Source organism: Pogona vitticeps, chromosome 7, assembly GCF_051106095.1.
Source record: "Pogona vitticeps strain Pit_001003342236 chromosome 7, PviZW2.1, whole genome shotgun sequence".
In the NCBI taxonomy this organism is placed as follows: Eukaryota; Metazoa; Chordata; class Lepidosauria; order Squamata; family Agamidae; genus Pogona; species Pogona vitticeps.
Window position 1 is genome coordinate 15,149,138 of NC_135789.1, and position 17,398 is coordinate 15,166,535.

General features: G+C 50.2%; 1 protein-coding gene across 1 annotated transcript; it reads right to left on the reverse strand.

Annotated features, from left to right (window-relative positions):
• Nucleotides 1-1,659: 1,659 nt before the first annotated feature.
• MAP2K2 (mitogen-activated protein kinase kinase 2) lies at nt 1,660-15,016 on the reverse strand. The gene is made up of 11 exons (XM_020780867.3): nt 14,668-15,016; nt 10,438-10,648; nt 10,016-10,162; nt 9,140-9,217; nt 8,967-9,018; nt 8,345-8,469; nt 8,051-8,264; nt 7,494-7,558; nt 7,315-7,376; nt 7,129-7,174; nt 1,660-5,098 (listed from the first exon to the last, which is right to left on the reverse strand). The coding sequence occupies exons 1-11, from the start codon at nt 14,763-14,765 to the stop codon at nt 4,988-4,990; spliced, it is 1,209 nt and encodes a 402-aa protein (XP_020636526.1). The 5' UTR covers nt 14,766-15,016; the 3' UTR covers nt 1,660-4,987.
• Nucleotides 15,017-17,398: the final 2,382 nt, after the last annotated feature.

Sequence of the window (17,398 nt, forward strand, 5' to 3'; positions counted from 1 at the left end):
TTTGCTCAACAAATAAATGTATTTATTTTATTTAACTTTATTCTTATGCATTAGGCAGTCAGAGCGAGGTTGTTGAAGGTCAGGTAAGGCATCAGAGGCAGAAAAGGCGAACCCAGGCAGTTTTTTTTTATTAAGGCCATTTCCTCCAATAAAAAAATTTCAGGAATTTTATGTGGCCTGTCCTAGGAAAGGCGATGTATTATTTATTTTCCATGGCCACAGCTACGGCTATTCATTGCCAGCATTTCTCACTGTGGCAGTAAAGCGGGCCCACCAATTAAGTTATATTGATCGTTGGCCAGACAAAAACCCCATGAAACTGGCAGAAATACAGTCGGACTGACGAAAATTTGCTACCCCCCCCCCAAGCATTATCATGTAAGCAACTCGTGCCAGTCTCTGCCCCAAGGAGTTTACAAACCCCTGGCTCTGTGTATTTATTTATATTTTCCCTCCAACTTTCACCTTAGAAAAGGACTCTAGGCGGCTTACATAATTAAAAATGGCAATATATAAGAAGAAATATTTAAGTATTTTTTCGGTGCCATTCAGGGCTTCTTCCCCGTCTTGGAAAGCAAGCGTCCAAGATCACAGCAGAACGGCACGGAAACCGACAAGGACATTTTTTCAGAAAAACCCCAGAGAGGTTGATAAAAGCCACTATAAAATTGGGTCCAAAAATGGGGGAATAAAATTCCCGATCACAGGCCGTGGTAGCTAGGCTGCCACGTTTTAATGATGCTGGGTTGCAAAAATTTTTGGGAGGCCACGCCTGAAGCACTAATTTCTAAAGCTGCACCGCTGATGCTTTGCAGCTGGACGGCCAAGTTCAAATCCGGTTGTCCGACCACTCCTCCTCACTCCCTTTGATAGGTTTTTTAATTCACATTTCTTCTTTACATCGCAGGCAAGTCAAGGCACGTTGGGCTGGCGTGGAACACGGCTGTACTAAGCCTCTAACTTAAAATCTAAAAAGGGCACAGCACAAGAGGAAAAAAGGGATGAGGAGGGAAGAGAAAAACCAGAGAACCAGCAAACGAGTTGGTGTTCTGCAGCCTAGGGAACAGCTGCTGGGTGACATTTTTACAACCCCAACGGGGAGAGGCTTTCGGGTCAATCCCCCAGTGAAAGAATGAAGGATCCTGTGCAACCCAAACCACTTACCTGCAGAAGAGGCTGCCCGTTGCACCTCTGTGCGATTTGTTCCCAGCTCAAGGCCAGAGAGTTCTCCACCTGCCTTTGCTGGCAGGGTGTGGTGCTCCGCTGTGCCAGTTTGGGCACGGGCTCTTCGGCTTCTCGAAGAGGTTGGCCCTCTGAGGCTCCATGTTGTCTCTTTGTACGAGTCTCTGGCTCTTCCCAGCGAGACCAAGCTCCCGAACCATCACACACACAAACAGCACCTGGCTTTGGAGAAGGCCCTACAAGGGCAGGCATTTTCCTGATGATACATCTGGAAACCAAACAGGAAGGATGATCCCTTCCTTTCAGTTTTAGAAACAGGAGGGTAACACGCATTGGGGCTTTAAATGGGCTCTCAAAACTAATGGGAAAAGCAGCCGGAAGAGCTTTGCAAATAAAACTGGGCTTGCAAACAGAAGTATCAGGCCTGTTCTGTGGGAGACAAGTCATATTTAAAAAAAGAGAGAAAGAAACCACAGATCTTTTTAATGTAAAGTGCCATTTATTTATTTTTTTAATCTCCCCGTGATGAAAATATTGAGTTTCTTTTTTTAAAAAAAATTGCACCATCAAAATGCTCAACACATTCTTTTTAAGCACACCCCCCTGGTAACCAGAGGAAGGGGGGGGAGGAAAAAAAAAAGAGAGCGCAAAACATATCCAGGGGGGTGAGAGAAACCCTCTTAAACTACAGAACATTTTACTATAATCTCTTAAAAATTTAAATATAGGCAACGCAACATAAAATACATCCCCCCTCCGAACACACACACACACACACGCAATGCACACACGACCCAAACCTGCCTAAAGCCTCACTGGTTTCATAGATGCGTTAAGGTCAAAAGAAAAAAATGAGAATTAAGTCACACAGTTGTGTGGACAAGGTTTAAACTCAAAGCACTGAAGATATTCTACATTCAAATCTGGAGGAGTTCATTTCTCCCCCCCCCGCCTTCCCTGTTGGATGCACCCCCTTGTGTGCACGGATTTAAGGAACAGTCGGGAAAAGCAGTTAATGGGACCATCAAACCCAACCACTCCTCACAACAAGTCTTTAAAGGTCCTTCCGCCTTCCAAGAATATGACTGAAGGCTTTGGGGGAAAAAATCTCTTCCCAGCGACAGAGATCAGGGAATATTTCTCAGTCCCCCCTCGGCTGCTAAGCAAAGGAGGAAAGGGTTCAGAGGAGTTTTAAAAAGTCACGGTCCCCTCCCCCCTCGTGCTGGCTTTTTTCCCTTTTGGCTGATCCTACAAAAACAGCTGTAACTTTGCTGGGGAGGGGGGGTTAGACAGCCATTCGAATGGCGTAACCCACAGATTCAAAATAAAGACCTCCCCAAAGGTTGCTTTATGGCAAATCTGTGGGGTGAGCCACTTGAACTATTTTTTAAAAAAGTACAATCCCATTATGTTTTATTATTATTCTTTCCCCCCAAAATGGGACAACTTGAAGCATAATCAGCAGCATTAAAGGGGCCACCGGAGAGGAATAACACCTCTCTCACGGACCCCCTTCTCCCCTTCCGTGTATTCTGCAACCACCCCGGGGTTTTCTCCTCAAAGGTGCCCACAACGTTTGCAAGCAGCAGGTTCTACCTGCCAGACCCTTCCTTGTTTCAAAGTTTTGTGGCAGGATGCGGATTTCACCGACTCCAAAACGTAGGAATGAAGGCTGCCAGGCGTGAAGAAAAGAAAGGCCGGGACTGGGGGAAGAAAAAGACAAAAGAGAAGTGTTCGGTCTTCTTTGGGGTTTTTAAAGCAGGACTCGAGAGAAAACAAGAAGCCCGCGGGGGATTCTCCACAAGGCCCAGGCAGACATTCAAAGATCAACCTGCTTGAACCTGGGGCTCATTCCTGCCCTTAAAAGCTGGGCCACATCTGTGGGGTTTTAAGGTTCAACAGCCGACAAAGGCAAGGGCCGCTCCCAAGACCGGGGGGGGGGGGTCCTCCCCAACTTTTTGAAACTTCCAGGAAGGCACTCCACAAAAGTAGACTTTCTTGTCCAAATGGCAAAGAAGAACCAGGAGCAGAATTCCCAGCAGCCGCAGCAAGGAGATAGAAGGAGCGAGGCAACTAGCATCCAGAGGGGGATGATGATGGTAAAAGCTTGGTTACTCCATCGGGTTTTCCCCCCCCCGACCACGCTGTGTTCAGTCAGACAGGCAGGGACTGGGTCACAGATGCTGTTTCTTGGGACGGGAAGCTCAAAAAGGACCAGCCATCACTCACGGATCTGCATTTTCATTTTAACCCATTCTCCCTTACACCGCCTTCTGACTGGTGGCCAGCCAAAGCCACCTGCTTCGAAAAACCTCAACGAGAAAAAAACAAGTTTAAATTTATCAGAAGCAGGAGAAAAGAAAAGAAAAAGGCAACGAGGAAGCAAACCGGTCCAAAAAATGGAAATGCCACAGAACAGCTGGGTGCAAATCAATCCATGGGAAGCACACGCCCGCTGAGAAGGGTTTCGGGCCAGGCTTCCCCCCTTGGGCTTCCGGAGAGGGTGTCAAAGCCGACGGCTTGAGGGAGGCCCAGGTCATCAGAGGCAGGAGGGTCACCGAGAAAGGCAGCCACGTCACCTTCGAAGAGGGAATACAGAAGTGACAAAACCGTATCAGGAGGTACTGCTGTGGACGTGATGACCGAACGTCCGAGAGTGACCAGAGGGTGGTGGCTCGAGGCACTGCTGGGGGCGTTCCTATCCCTTCGGCGGTTAGACCAGAAACCGGACGATTGTCTACCTCTCGCTTGGAGCCATTTCCCCCCTCAATGTCTACCTTTAAGCATGAGCCTCGGGAAGTGTGTAAGGTCGGTCGGTGGAGCCGATGGCTACGGGCAGGGGGAGAGCCTCAAAAATCTTCACAAATGCACACCAGCCTTGCTTTCTAGCAAATGCCAGGTTAAACAGCCGCCCAAAGGGCCTGATCCATGTGTGTGTGTAAGATAGTGACAGCCTTGCTTCAAGTGACACGACCCACCACAAACCTGAGAGGACAGGTAGGATTAGAGAACTTCCTTGGGGGGGAAGGGAAAAGGCCCCTCAAAAATAACAATAAGGGAGGGAAAGAGAAACAGCATGAGAAGGCATTTTCCTGCTGGCACCTGGCCCAAACTCAACAATATTCTTGCTAACTCTCCGATAAAGCAGAAGGGCTGATGTCTCGCCACTTCCAACTCCTGGCCAGCAGCAAGGATTGTTGGTCTGGGTTTTCTTTCTTTTCTTTTTTTGGAGGTTATCCGGCAGCACCAGCCACTGAGCCAGGCTCATCCAAAAATGAAAGAAAAAAAGGAGGAAAAAAATTACTAAAGGAGCAACCCATTTGCTCAAGCAGACTCTCTTTGCTCCGGGGACCCTTATGAACGGCTCCAAAAAGATGACGCCGAGCACGAAGCAGCCGGCCCCGTAAGCCACCCAACCCACCCCCAAGCGCCAGTCAGAAGGCTCCAGAAAGCACGCCAAGCTGGGGCCCCTCAGGAGCAGAAATGAAACCTAACAAAAGAGGAACACAGTGGAACAGGCCCGTTTTCTGCTTCTTTGCTGCCAGATGACTGGGTGTATTTTCCTTTCCTCCTCTTCTTTTTTGTTCTTTGTTTCGTTCTTCAAACCAGTGTCTTAGCTTTCCTTTCCGGAGCAAAGGGTGGGCGGGCAGGAAGTGAAGGCCAGGCAGTTCTCTCCATTCTTCTGTTCAAGGGCGGCGCAGGTCAGCCGAGAAGCAGGTGCACGAAAGGAAGGAGGCGGGGGAAAGGGGGGGGCGTTGTGTTTGTGGGGAACCCCTAAGAAGTCGAAGGCAGTTTTGCTCGTCGGTCACACGGCCGTGCGGGTGGGCGTGCCGGGCTGGTTCAACCGCAGCGTCTTGCAGAGCCAGCCAGCAAAATCTACCTCCTCTATCTCGGAGCGTTTGATAAAGGCGTGATTCTGGGACAGGAGAAAGGGGGGGGGGAACAAGAGGAAAAGGGAGAAAGGGAAAACAAACTTTACCGTTGTTGGCAAATGGCCCGACACGCATACGGCACACACTGGAGGCAACTGCGGAGCGAGGGAGCAAGAAAAGGGAATGAAGCCACAATGGAAACAGGCGGAAAGCTGAACTCCTCTGAAGCTTCTTCCTCACCCTGTTAAAAGCTTCCTTCACTTCCTCCATTTTCCCTGGAACAACCTGGGGATGTGGCATGCTGGGCCAAAGAGGCACCCCAGAATCACAGTTCCTGCAAGCAATTCCCGACTTCTCCTGAATGGGCAGGAATTTGACCCAAGAACTGGGGCTGTGGGTGTGTGTGCGTACAGACAACACGATCCTTTTTCATTTCAAAAACAAAGGAGACGAATGGAAAGGGAAAGCAACAGGGCTCTACGCCAAGGGATAAAGCAGGCTTAAAATCTCTCCTGATGGAAGAGCGATGATGCAAGAGGTTACTTCCTCGTAAACAGAGGAGGGTTCCTGAGACACAAACATGCATCCCCCAACAGGGCTTGTTTTTAAAAGCTCTCAATAGTATTCTACCTTTCCCGCTAAAACAACGGCTTTAGAGGTGCTGACAGACATCAGAGATTACAGAAAGACACCACAAATTTCACAGGAACTGAAAACGAGCCAAATCGTGACTGTTCACTCATGGGCCCCCCTTCTTAAACAAAATGAGACGGGAGGGGTGGGACGGGAAGTAAAAGCAAGAAACGAATGGAAAAGCAGGGGGAGAACCGACTTCTCCAAAAAGCACCCGGCATGGTCACTGCCCTGGAGAAAAGACGGTGTTGATCCAAAACGTGCAAGAGGTTGCAGCGGATTTTCACCACTGGGCACTAATCTCTCTCTGTAGTTCCTTACAGAATCTTTCACAAACACACCACTACAGGATCAAGTCTGGGGAGACCTGTCGTTCCATTCCAAGGATCGCGAGAGGGGGTGTCTCTATGGGCCCTGTGTGTTTGTGGGGAGGGTTCCCTGTGTTTCAACTTTCATAAAACACACAGCTGCCTACATGCTTGTATTCTGGAGCTCTCCCCCGCCTCCATCGTGCACTTTGGCCCCAAGTCATCCTAGATGTAGCTTTTACTCTCTCTCTAAGTTACATTTAGGGCCAGTCAATTCAGCCACACCACGGGGGAGAAAGCGCTTCCGCTCAGTTTCGCTTTTTTTTTTTAAAGGACCAAACAGTTTTGGAACAAGCACATTTGATGGGTTTATAAACCGGTTGAAGACGGTGGTTTTCAGAAGCTAGCCTCAGCAGGTCATTAAGGTGGGAAGGCACCGAGCGGGTTCCACCCTGCGCCACTGGCGCCGATCAGGACAAAACGGCCTGGTCGAGAGAAGGGCTCCCATGCCGTTGACACCTGTCTGGCCCATCTGTTGCCGTTTGGAGCCTTTGACAGGGAATGGCAATCCCACAGTGGCCATCCCACCAACACCCTCGCCCTGTTTCAAGCTCTCTGCTGGGACCATCTGGGCGGGGGGCAGTGTGTGTGTTTCCTACATCACTAAGATGGAACAAGCTTGTTTTCTGCAGCTCTGGAGGGAAAGACAGCAAACCAGTGGGTCCAAATGGCAAGAAAGGGGACTTCCAGAGAGCAAAACCCTAATGGGCTCTCTTAGAAGGGAGGGGTAGGCTCTCCAGGGTGGGAGGTTTTTAAACAGATGGCCCTCCCTCAGAAATGCTTTAGCTGTGGGTTTCCTGCACAGGCAGGCAGGGAACGGGTGATGCTGGATCAGCAAGAGGCGGCCAAGCCGGCTCTCCTGGCTGGGGTCCCGTCGCCACCCCCTCCCTCGCTCACGACCCGCCCCTCTGCCAGAGGGGCAGAAATATGCAAATCTGGCCAAGGCCTGCGTGGCTCTGCCTCCTCGGGTTCAGAACAAAGGGCTCCTTCTGCCTGCCTCCCTCAGCAGCCAGGCTGAAGTTTCAAGTTTTATTTAAGCACCTTGCCGGTAGGGAGACGAGACGTGGACTTACCATCAGCATCTTGAGATCTGCCCGTTCAGCAGGGTTTTTAATTAAGCTGCGGGTGGGTAGAGAAAAACAAAACAAAAAGGTTAGTCAAGTCTACCTACACTCCCTTCAGAGGCACGCCCTCTCTCCCACTCACCCCGGGGGAGTTTCTTATATATGTCCCTCTGATGGATCCCAGCGAGTCATTACCATTTATTTACAAATTCCTGGAAGTCTTGCGTGAAAACTCCAGGTGGCAGCTTTGGAGGCGGCTGAAAAGAGAAAGGAAGAAAAAAAAAATGAAACTTGAACACAAATCCTGGAAAAGACTAGAAGAAAAGGCAGTGGGGGAAGGGAGAAAAGCAGCCTAGGAAAGGAAAGCGACCCACCTCGTTCACAATGTAGTCCAGCAGCTCGAAGATGGCCATCGCCGGCCGACTGTCCATGCCATGGCCTGTACACCGTGGAAAAAGGAAAAAAGGGGGAATGAGGAGCCATACTGCTACAAAAAGCCCCACTCTATCATTAGTCTATCTTTTCACTTGGCAGCTGAGAAGGAATCATGGAGAAGAGGCAAACGCAAGGCGGAAAAACTGAGCCAAAATGACGCTCTGCCTGTGATCCTAATGAATGACTATCACCCGAACGGAACATTTCTCTCTTTTGAGAGCTGCACTGTCTTGCGAAGGCCTCCTGGCCATCACGTTTCTTGGCTAGGACACGTATCCTAGTGCTGGCGTTTGTCAGCTGGGACGAGGAACCCTTCAACCTTTCCGGAGGACCACGGCTGCCATCTACCCATGCCTGCTTGGCTCCTACGGCGGTGATCATGCTTCCCAGCGACTAATTCCCTCCCTTGGTGACTGCTTTACAATTCGCATAGCATGTTTTTCCCCACTCATGTCCTTGAAAATTGCATGTAAGTCCCTCCGAGCAGAACCCTTACCACTAACTGGACGTCCTGGGGGCCTGGGCCGTGGTGAGATGCTGTGAGGCTCTCCTCCTGCTCCGTCCACTACCGGGCGGCCGAAGATCGCTTCCAGCTCCTTGCCATCAGGCGGGGGGATGGGGTACCTTCCGATGGAGAGCTCCACCAGGGAGAGGCCCATGCTCCAGATGTCGGACTGGACCGAGTAGTGAGTGCCTTGCAGGCGCTCGGGCTGCGGACGGGGAGGACATGAGTGAGGGGAGCCGGCCTCCCGGAAAACGGGACACGAGCTGTTTAAGTGGAGGGACCTACCGACATATAGGATCGGGTGCCCACAAAAGAATTTGCCATGGAGTCAATGAGCTGGCCGCTGACCCCGAAATCACAGAGTTTGATCTCTCCTCGGGAATTCACCAAAATGTTTGAAGGTTTCACATCTGAAAATATATACAGACACATTTAAAAGGACAGAGAAAAGGCTGGAGAGAAAAACAACAACTTTAACAGCCATGCTAGGAGACACCTTTATGCAATCACTAAAACAGGTGAAAAATCTGCTAAAAGGGAGCAGAATACTTCTCCCTTGGCTTAAAATGAGACAAACAGAAAAAAGCAAGCTTCTAGTCCTCATGGATTGTAGCACAGAATCCATACCTCTCCACTGGTTTTCTAGTGGCTCTTCCGGTGGTCTGGCCCTCTGGGTTCACTCTTACCCCCTTCCCCTTGCCTGCATGCCCGGGAGGGGCGTGGAAGGAGTGCAGTGCAGAAGAGAGAAATCCAACCCAGCTCCAAACTTCCCACCTACCCAGAGGCCTGGTTTTGCTCCTGTCGGGTCAAAAGCCCTTCCGGGTTCTATCAGCAGATAAACACCCCTCCCAGACCAGCTATATTCGGGTTGTGCCCATGCGCGAGCTCTGTTCCCCCCCCCTCTCACCTCTGTGCATAATCTGGTGCTTCTCCCGTAAGTAAGCTAAGCCTCGCAAAACCTAGAAGTGGGAAAGGTGGAGACAGAGGAAAATCACGAAAGACCCAAGAAATGAAATTCTCTATGTCCTCCCCACCCACCCAGGCCCTCTTTTTCTGAAAAGAAGATAGCCCCTCACTCACCGCGATGCTGACTTTCCCTAAGATTTCTTCAGGAATCCGCTTGGCTTCTTTCAAGACCTGGTCGAGGGAGCCTCCATCCTAAAATTTAGAGGAGCAGTCACCTGATTGTTCCTGGAAGGATTTCTACCCCCCCCCTTTCAGTTGAGAAGAAGCCCCCCTAAGAAGAAAAAAGGCACCACTCTCCACTTTTTTTAAAAAAAAAAAACCAAACCCTCATCAATTTAAGAACAGGAGGAACACGAACTTATTTTGTGAATAGAAAGCAGAGGGCACAGTGGCTCGAAAGCAAAGCACCACGGCAAGAGGAGTTTCGACACCCTGCTTCAAGGCAAAGAACAGGAAGGCAAGTCCAAGCTCCTTATGAGGAGCCACAATTACGATACCCCTGGGAATCATAACGATCTTACTTCCTCCAAGTTTTCACGATTCATTATGCCTTTCAGTTTTTTAAAAAGAAAAACATTTCTGAGTTGCCTTCTCCCCCATCGCTGGAGGTTTCTCTTGGGCTGCTTTGCTCCTGGACTTGTCAAGAGCTGCTGGGCCTTGTTAGAACCCATGGCCTGCCCCAGAGATATCCCCCACCCCACCCCGCCATCCAGAGGGCAGATCACCAGGACAACACTCAAGAACCACTGAGGTAAGAAGGTTTGATGGCTTTATCCCTCACGGGGCCTTCACGGCAACCCAGTGACTAAAGAAGTCACCAGATGGCAGCATTTTCCTTTATATAATCGGAGGGGAGGGTCCTCCCTGATCCCGTGGCTGCACTCAGATAAGCCTTGAGGAATATTCGATCGTGGCACAAGAGAGAGAGTCTTACGAACACCATTTTGGCCTTCCACCATCTAGGCATCTATCTCCAGAAGGCAGCCTCACCATGTGCTCCATACAAATGCTGATTTCCCCGTCGCTGTAAAAGGCCCCATAGAAACCCACAATATAGGGGGAGTTGCACTCGTGAAGGACCTGCAGCTCACGGATGATCTGGTTCCGAATGGCGGGCTTGATCTCTAGGTGAATCAGCTGCAGAGAAGGGGGGGAGGAGAGAGAGAGAAGGGGTCAAGAAATCAAGGCAGAGGAGCTACTGGAAAAAAACTGAGGCCTGTTCAAAACGGCCGGGACATCTCCCTAGATTTCCTACCCCAAGAGGGGGAAGGGCTCTGGACAAGCCGCAGCCTCCGCAAGTTCTCCCGTGTGGACTGATTATTTCTTGGATTCTTGAGGGAATAGAATGGGACCCAAAAACCTTTCCAGGCCTCCCCCCTCCTCTCTGGGCGCAAGCTGTCTCCATCTCTCACCTTCCGTGCCATGATGAGCCCTGAGGGTTTGTGCTGGACTTTGGTGACCACCCCGCCATTGCCGGCGCCAAGTTCTGAAATGCGCTCGAAATCGTCGTCCTTCAGTTCCCCAACTTTGGCCTTCTGGGTGAGGAAAGCCTCCAGCCGCTTCTTCTGCTGCTCGTCCAGCTCCAGTTCTTCCAGCTTCTTCTGGAGGTCCACCAGATGCGCTCTGGGGGGGGAGGGAGGAGGGGAATTACCGGACCAGCCATTATTCCCCTGAGGTTGGGAGCTTGATGCCCCCACCGGGGCCTCCTTGACAGGGGCTGGACGTGATGATCCAGAGGGTCCCTTCCAACTCTGTGGTTCTAAGGGGGCGGTCCTGCCCCACAGGCTGAAGCGTGGGAGGTGGGGCTACTTGCTAGCGGGAGAAGGAACGGAGGTGGCCTGAGCACCCTTTGCCAAGAGAAATCACTCTTGAGTTTGAGTTGTCAGGTCTTGCCCAAACCTTTGGTGGTGAAAACACACCTAGAGGTCTTAAAATATTCTGCAACCCTGAACATGTTCTTCTCAGCCTTTTAAAAGGTATTCTGGGAGGGGCTTTGCTAGCAGGGAGGCCCATGAGGAAGACCAGAGCTTGCTTTCTCTCTCCTGTAAAGATTTACATCACGCTCACGCCAAGGTCTTAAAAAACATCCTCTGTTACACTCTTGGTACATTTCAGAACGGCTTCCCGCCCTAGCAGCAGGAGCAGCTGGTTCTCCACAGTTCAAACCTCCTTTTTCCAAAGAGCTAGTGCCGTTTCCTGTTAAGCAAGAATGTCTCTCTTCCTGCAACATCCGGACAATATTTTGCCACCGAAAACCTGAGCCCACCCACCCATCCTTGATTTTATATCTCTTCCCTCACCTCTTTGGCTCCTGACTCTCCTCCAAATTAGTCACTCTTCTCCCACAGGTCTAACCCAACCCAGCCACCCACCCCTACAAGCCATCTGGAGGCTAGCTGAAGCCAACACCCTGCCCTGGATCTGACCAACCTTTCCAGGACTCCTGACAACCCCGGTCAGATTTACCAGCTAGCAGCTATTACGAAATCTGGGGCTGCAACATTCTGGTCTTTTCCTTGGACACATGAACTGCCCCCCCCCCACGCATGGAACTTCCAAAATGCTCCTGCTTTCCCATACCTGGATTTTAACCCTCGGATTTCACCATGTATAGATTGGTTCATCACCTGCCTATAACTGCAGGCTCTGTTAAACCTCAGTCCACACCAACCCTTTGCTCTCCCCCCCCCCGAGAAAGCAAGGCTACGATTCCCCTACTCAACGTCACCCTATCTCCTTCTTTCCTCTCTCTTCCCCTAGCAAAACCTAAGCAATGTGTTTCCCTCACCCTCCTCGACTCTTTCACATTCCCAGCACAGGATTTGGACTGCTGGGCCAAGGACTTCACCGATTCGTCTCTCTCTCTGCTCACGAAACTTTCAGGATGCCCGTGGACCAGACGGAAAGACCCCAAACAATTCTGAGCTTCCTCAGAATACTGGGCACCAAAATGGCAATATTATAATGCTCCTAAGAGGCAGTGAGCTATTCTTCAGCCCAGCCCCTCCCCAACTTTAGCCTGGCCCACTTTAATAAGGTTATTGCTAGGATAAGGGTGTGGAAATTGTGTGTGTGTGTGTGGGGACACACACAAAAGGGAGCATACATCCCTGGAGGGAAAAAATGTGATGAAAATTCACAACAAAACTAAATTTTTATTATAAATGCTACTGCTCAGTGTCATTCTGACAAGTTTAGAAAGAAATGCAGGTGCTTTGAACTCTCCCGTGTCAAGGAGGGAGATTCATTTCCTCACCTAGGGCACATGGATGCCACCTTGAAATGTCATACCTGCTGTATGACATTTCAATGCACACATTCTTCTGTACTTTCCCACTGAGATTCAGTGTCTCTCCCCCCCACTGCTTGCTCTCTCACACTCAACACCCACTTACCACTTATTACTCACAGTATCATCATGGCAACAGACAGAAAAAGCCTTACATAATTCTAGCAGGGAGGACCAGTTGTCGTGTTAACACAGCATGCCACAAGCAACGCTCCTCCCCCCGAACGTGCCAGTCCCCAAATCTTCTCACCTCCTTCTGCCAGAACAATTTCCAGGGACAGTAGTTGGCGTGCCAGACTCAGGGGCAACAGAGAAAGGATGGGGGGGGGGGGAGGAAAATCAACCAAAGAGTCGCCATGCTGGACCGAGAACTCAAAGAGGCCTCAGTTAAATTCACCTTCAACCATGAAACTCACGGGCTGTCCTTCTATGGGGCCTGTTCTTGGTTGAGCCTACCTCACAGGGTGGTTGTTGAAGGGAATGAAGAGCCATTTATAAGACTCATAGGACCAGCGGCCCACGAGTGCAACAGATATATCTGACAGATATAAGAACAAAGGATCCTACTTATGAAACACTCTTGTGCCCCTATTGTTGTTTTTTTTACACTCTTATCCTCCTAAAACTCACAAGGATTCACTACAGCTGCTGCCACAGTGATTAATAATTGCTATTACTATTACAGGTACTTGTTCTACTGCTCTGACCGCTACCTTCTACCACGATTATAGCAATGACTTCCACCCTCAGCTCAGCCACAGAAGGCAAGAACCATCCTTCAAACCTCTCTCTGCTTCCAGACGCCACCCCAGACCCACCGTCTTCTCCCCATCCTGAGGATCCCCCCCTTTAAAACCAATCCCAACATCATTCTATCCAGACCCTTACCAGTGCTACTACTACCATTCTCCTTAGTACAATGGCTACAAGCATAATACGCAAGGTCGTGAAGACTGTTACTAGCCATTAGCTCTTCTACTTTTAAAAAGCTTAAGGGTTTTTAGATTGCTGCTCCCATCACTGCTTGTGATTGCTACTTCTGCTGTTACTACCACTCCACTCCTATTGTTGCTACACACCGTTACCATCAATACTATTGGTGCTCCTATCATCTCCTTGTAAAGTCCAGAAGCTTACTTGTGTTATTATTGTTACTGCTGCTGTTGCGGCTACTCTTCTAGCCGCCACCATTATTACTGCTGGGGTTCCTACCCCCCACCTGTGCAGTCTTCCTACAAATACTATCCAGATGGCAACTACCATAATTGCTACAACCAGTACTCCTTTTTTTTTTTAATTTTAAAGTCTACTATATCATCATTACCGCTGCTTTTTGTTCCTTCTGCTGCCGCCACTCCTCCTACACCCGACTCCCGCCCCCAATGTTAACTGGTAGCATGATTAAGACCCTTGCCTTAAGTACTGTTGCTGCTGCTTTTACACTTTACTACGGGATTCTCACCAGAAACAGACTTCCATCAGGATCACTCCCGCCACGCCCACTGTCACTAAACACCCCCCCTCCTGTACTTCGCACTGCTAGCCTTGTCTTTTAACATCTTAAACCACCTGGGTTCCTTTTTAAGGAGAAATGTGGGGTAAAAAATATTTCAAGCCTAGTACAGTGTCTTGATTTAAAACAATTTTTAAAGCTCACATTTCTCCTTTAAAATAAAGGACCAAGGGCTGCTTTATTTATTTCCTCAATAAATATTAATAACAACAACAATAAAAACCCACACATGCCTAGGGCTAGGATCGCAACCCACACTTCCTACCCCGCTCCTGGTAGCTCCCCAGCCCCTCTTTTCTAAATCAACCCTTTAAACCCCCGGCCACTCCACGGGCTGCTCTTAAGCAGCCCTTTTTGCCTAGCTATCTCAAAAAGGTCTTTCTAGAACTATACACCTCTCCTTGTGTTTGCTTACACGATGGTGTTGTTTTTATTATTATAACCGTTCCTCTCGTTATCATCACTATCTCCATCATCATCATGGTTATTATTATTATTATTACTACTACTACCGGCACTCTTAGACCTACTCTATGTTGCTGCTCCTGCCCCTCCCACCCTCACTAGCCCCTCCGGACTCCCAAGAGCACTGCCGTTCCTGCGAGCGTTATTAAACGCGTTACTTCGTTCTCCTCCCCCTTGGACACGGACCCCAGACTCCCAGGAGCGCTGCCGTTCCTGCAAGCGTTACTCAAATCGTTACTCAACGTCACCACCGCCTTCCTCCTCCTCTTGCTCCCGACTCCTAAACCCAGCGAAATAACACCGTCGCCCCCTCGCCCTTCTTCCAGCACGCCCCCCATTCCCTCCCAGACACCCCCTCCTCCCGCGGCCACTCACTCGGGGCCGTCGCCCTCGCCGCCGGTGGGACTGGGCCCTTCGGCGATGGTGGGGGTGATGTTCAAGGCCGGCGGGACCAGCTTCCTTTTGGCCGGCATGGCGACGGAGGGGAGGCGGCCTCGGAGGAGAACGAAGGCGAGACGGCGGCGGCAGGAGCAGCGAAGAGAAGGGAAGGCCTCCTTTAGCGAGGGGCTCGCCTCGGCCTCGTCGGCGGCGGGGTCGTCATCGCCCGGCTGGCGGCGCTACGCGAGGCCGAGGCTTCCCGCGAGGCCTCCTTTCGCTCCTCCGGAAAGAGCAAGAACAGCCGTCGCGAGAGGCGAGGCGGGACTGGGGAGCGACGGCAAGGGGAAGGGGGCGTGGCTCCCCTCCGGGAGCACGGATTGGCCAGGAGGCGGGGGCCGCCGGCGCTCTTCCATTGGGCGGCTGCCGCTGCGCGAGCAGGGCGTCCTCGCTCCTCATTGGCCGAGCTGTCGCTGGGGCGGAGGCGAACCCTCTTCCGTCTCCTGCTCTGTCACCCACCTCCCCCAGTGGCGGCGGGAACAACGGCCCGCCTCTCCTCCGCCGATTGGATGGATTTCCCTCAACCCCCCCCTCCGCCCTACTCTTTCCCGCCCACTCTTCTCGGCCAATAGGACGGACTTTCTCGGCTCGAGCTCTTCCGTCTTCCCCTCCGGACCCTCATGATTGGTCGGCTTCTCGGGAGGGTTGAGGAATGCGCGCTCGCATCTGATTGGTCGGCTCTCCCGTTCCAGGTGCGCGTTCCCAAAGGAATTTAACAAGAAGCGAAAATCTCGCGAGAACTCTTCTTTTTTTTTAAGACCACATACGACGCCCTCTATCTCATACGACGCCCTCTATCTGAGGAAAACAGACGCATGCGCAGAAAAGGGAGGGCCGAGAAACGGGCGGGAGTGGTAGAATATACCAGGTGGCGGGATATAAATCGAACAAATAAAATTAAAAAAAAAGTTAAAAAAATTTGAGGCGCACGCCCGCCCGCGAAAAGAGAGGCGGAAGGGCTGGGTTTTCCTCTTCTTCTTTTGCGGAACAATAGTTCTCATCATTCCTATGTTGACTGGAGGATTCTGGGAGTTGTAGTCCCCAAGGAGGGGTTTCAAAAGCTTCAGGGCGGGACCTGATAAAAAAGGGCGTGGGAAGAAAAACCAAACCATTGTAGTTCCGCCTAGAGTGGTCGAAATGACTAGATAGGCGGGGTATAAATACAATAAAATAAATAAATAAATAAATAAATAAATAAAACCAAAAAGAGGGTTCCTGAGGGTATGCAGAGTGTTTCCCTCAATAAATCACCGTAATTTAGTCACATTTCCCTTTGGCTGGCGAACTTTCAAAACTGCAATCACCATAAATAAATACATAAATAGTTGTGTTTTTTCACATTTTTTATTTCTAACATGCTTACAAAGAGCAATATTCAAGATTGGAACAGATCCAGTGATATATCCATCATCTGAATATTATTATATGTTGTTGTTTTTAATGCAGCCGTTTATTGTGTTTTCAATTGGCTGGTGTTTTAATCATCAGCCCCGTTGCATTTTTTAAACTCACTAATTGCACCGTGTTAATCTATTACTTGAATAGCAATATATGTTAATTGTGTGTGTGTGTGTGCAGGGTGCATTTTGAATGCAATAATTTGTGTTTTCAACCGTTCGCCTTCTCGAGCTGAGTAGCTGGGAGAAATAAAATAAAAATACTTGTTCCGTTCCTCTTTTGCTCTTCAGCAACCCCATCCATCTGCCGAGCCGCTCGTTCGCCTCCAAGTCCGCATAGCAGCCAAAAAAATCCTCCACATAAAAATAGAAAAGAACAGAAAGTATCGCTTGTCTGCTCGCCATCCTTCCAGCATGCTCACAGGCCGCCCCACGGGCATGTGCCCGCATGTGTACAACACAACACGCACAACCCACGTGCCTGGGTGTCACGAGAAAGAGAGATGGGAATGGCCATATTAAGCCAACTAGGGTCATGCATGGACTCCAGTTCCGGGGGGCCCGCCGATCTGTGCTGGGTTTTACAGGACTTATCTGACGTGCTTAATCCAGTTTGGAGAATGGGGTTCGGCACCTCTAATCGCTCCTGGAGGTGCAGACCAAAAGCTGGAGTGGATTCACAGCACAAATAGACACCCCAACTTTGGGAGTCGCCCAATGCCACGTCATGGGCATTGTGAGGCACAATGAAATCAAGGGGTCCCTTTTGGCTACCATGTGGACAAGCCACTTTTTAACTCCCAGCTCTTCTTAAGAGGCTGCCGAGAAAAGCTGCTTCCAAAGGGTTCACGGCCAAAGATTTCTGTGTCACCCTCAGGTCTTGCCCATTGATTGATTATAGACGGAGCTCTGCGGAATGAATTCTGTGCATCTTGGTGACCAAATGCCTTGGCTTTAAACCAGTTTTAATCTGAAGTAAAACGACACCTTCCTGCCCCATCTGGGTCCAAGATGCAAAGTTCACAGCGAAGTGGCTGCAGGTTTCCTTGGGTGACCCAATCCTTCCTGGAGAAAACGGTGAGTAAAGTGGCTTGTGATCTGGGCGTGGGGGGCCAAGGGGCAACTTGGAGGAGCTGATGGCGCCATCTTCACTGAGTCAGGCCATAAACTCCAGTAATTAAATCCCAGACAAGCTTCTGTTAATTGCCTGGGGACTAACACAATTAATGCTGGTGGGTGGGTGGGAAAAGGCTGGAGAGTGTCCAGCTCATGAA

What these genes read in the sequence shown, in the direction of transcription:
- MAP2K2 (XM_020780867.3), bottom strand. Translation starts at nt 14,765, where the DNA reads ATGCCGGCCAAAAGGAAGCTGGTCCCGCCGGCCTTGAACATCACCCCC. An exon ending in GGCTCATCATGGCACGGAAG is followed by an intron (nt 10,163 to 10,437) that starts GTGAGAGATGGA and finishes CCTTCTCTGCAG; the next exon opens with CTGATTCACCTAGAGATCAA. An exon ending in GCATTTGTATGGAGCACATG is followed by an intron (nt 9,218 to 10,015) that starts GTGAGGCTGCCT and finishes TCTAAATTTTAG; the next exon opens with GATGGAGGCTCCCTCGACCA.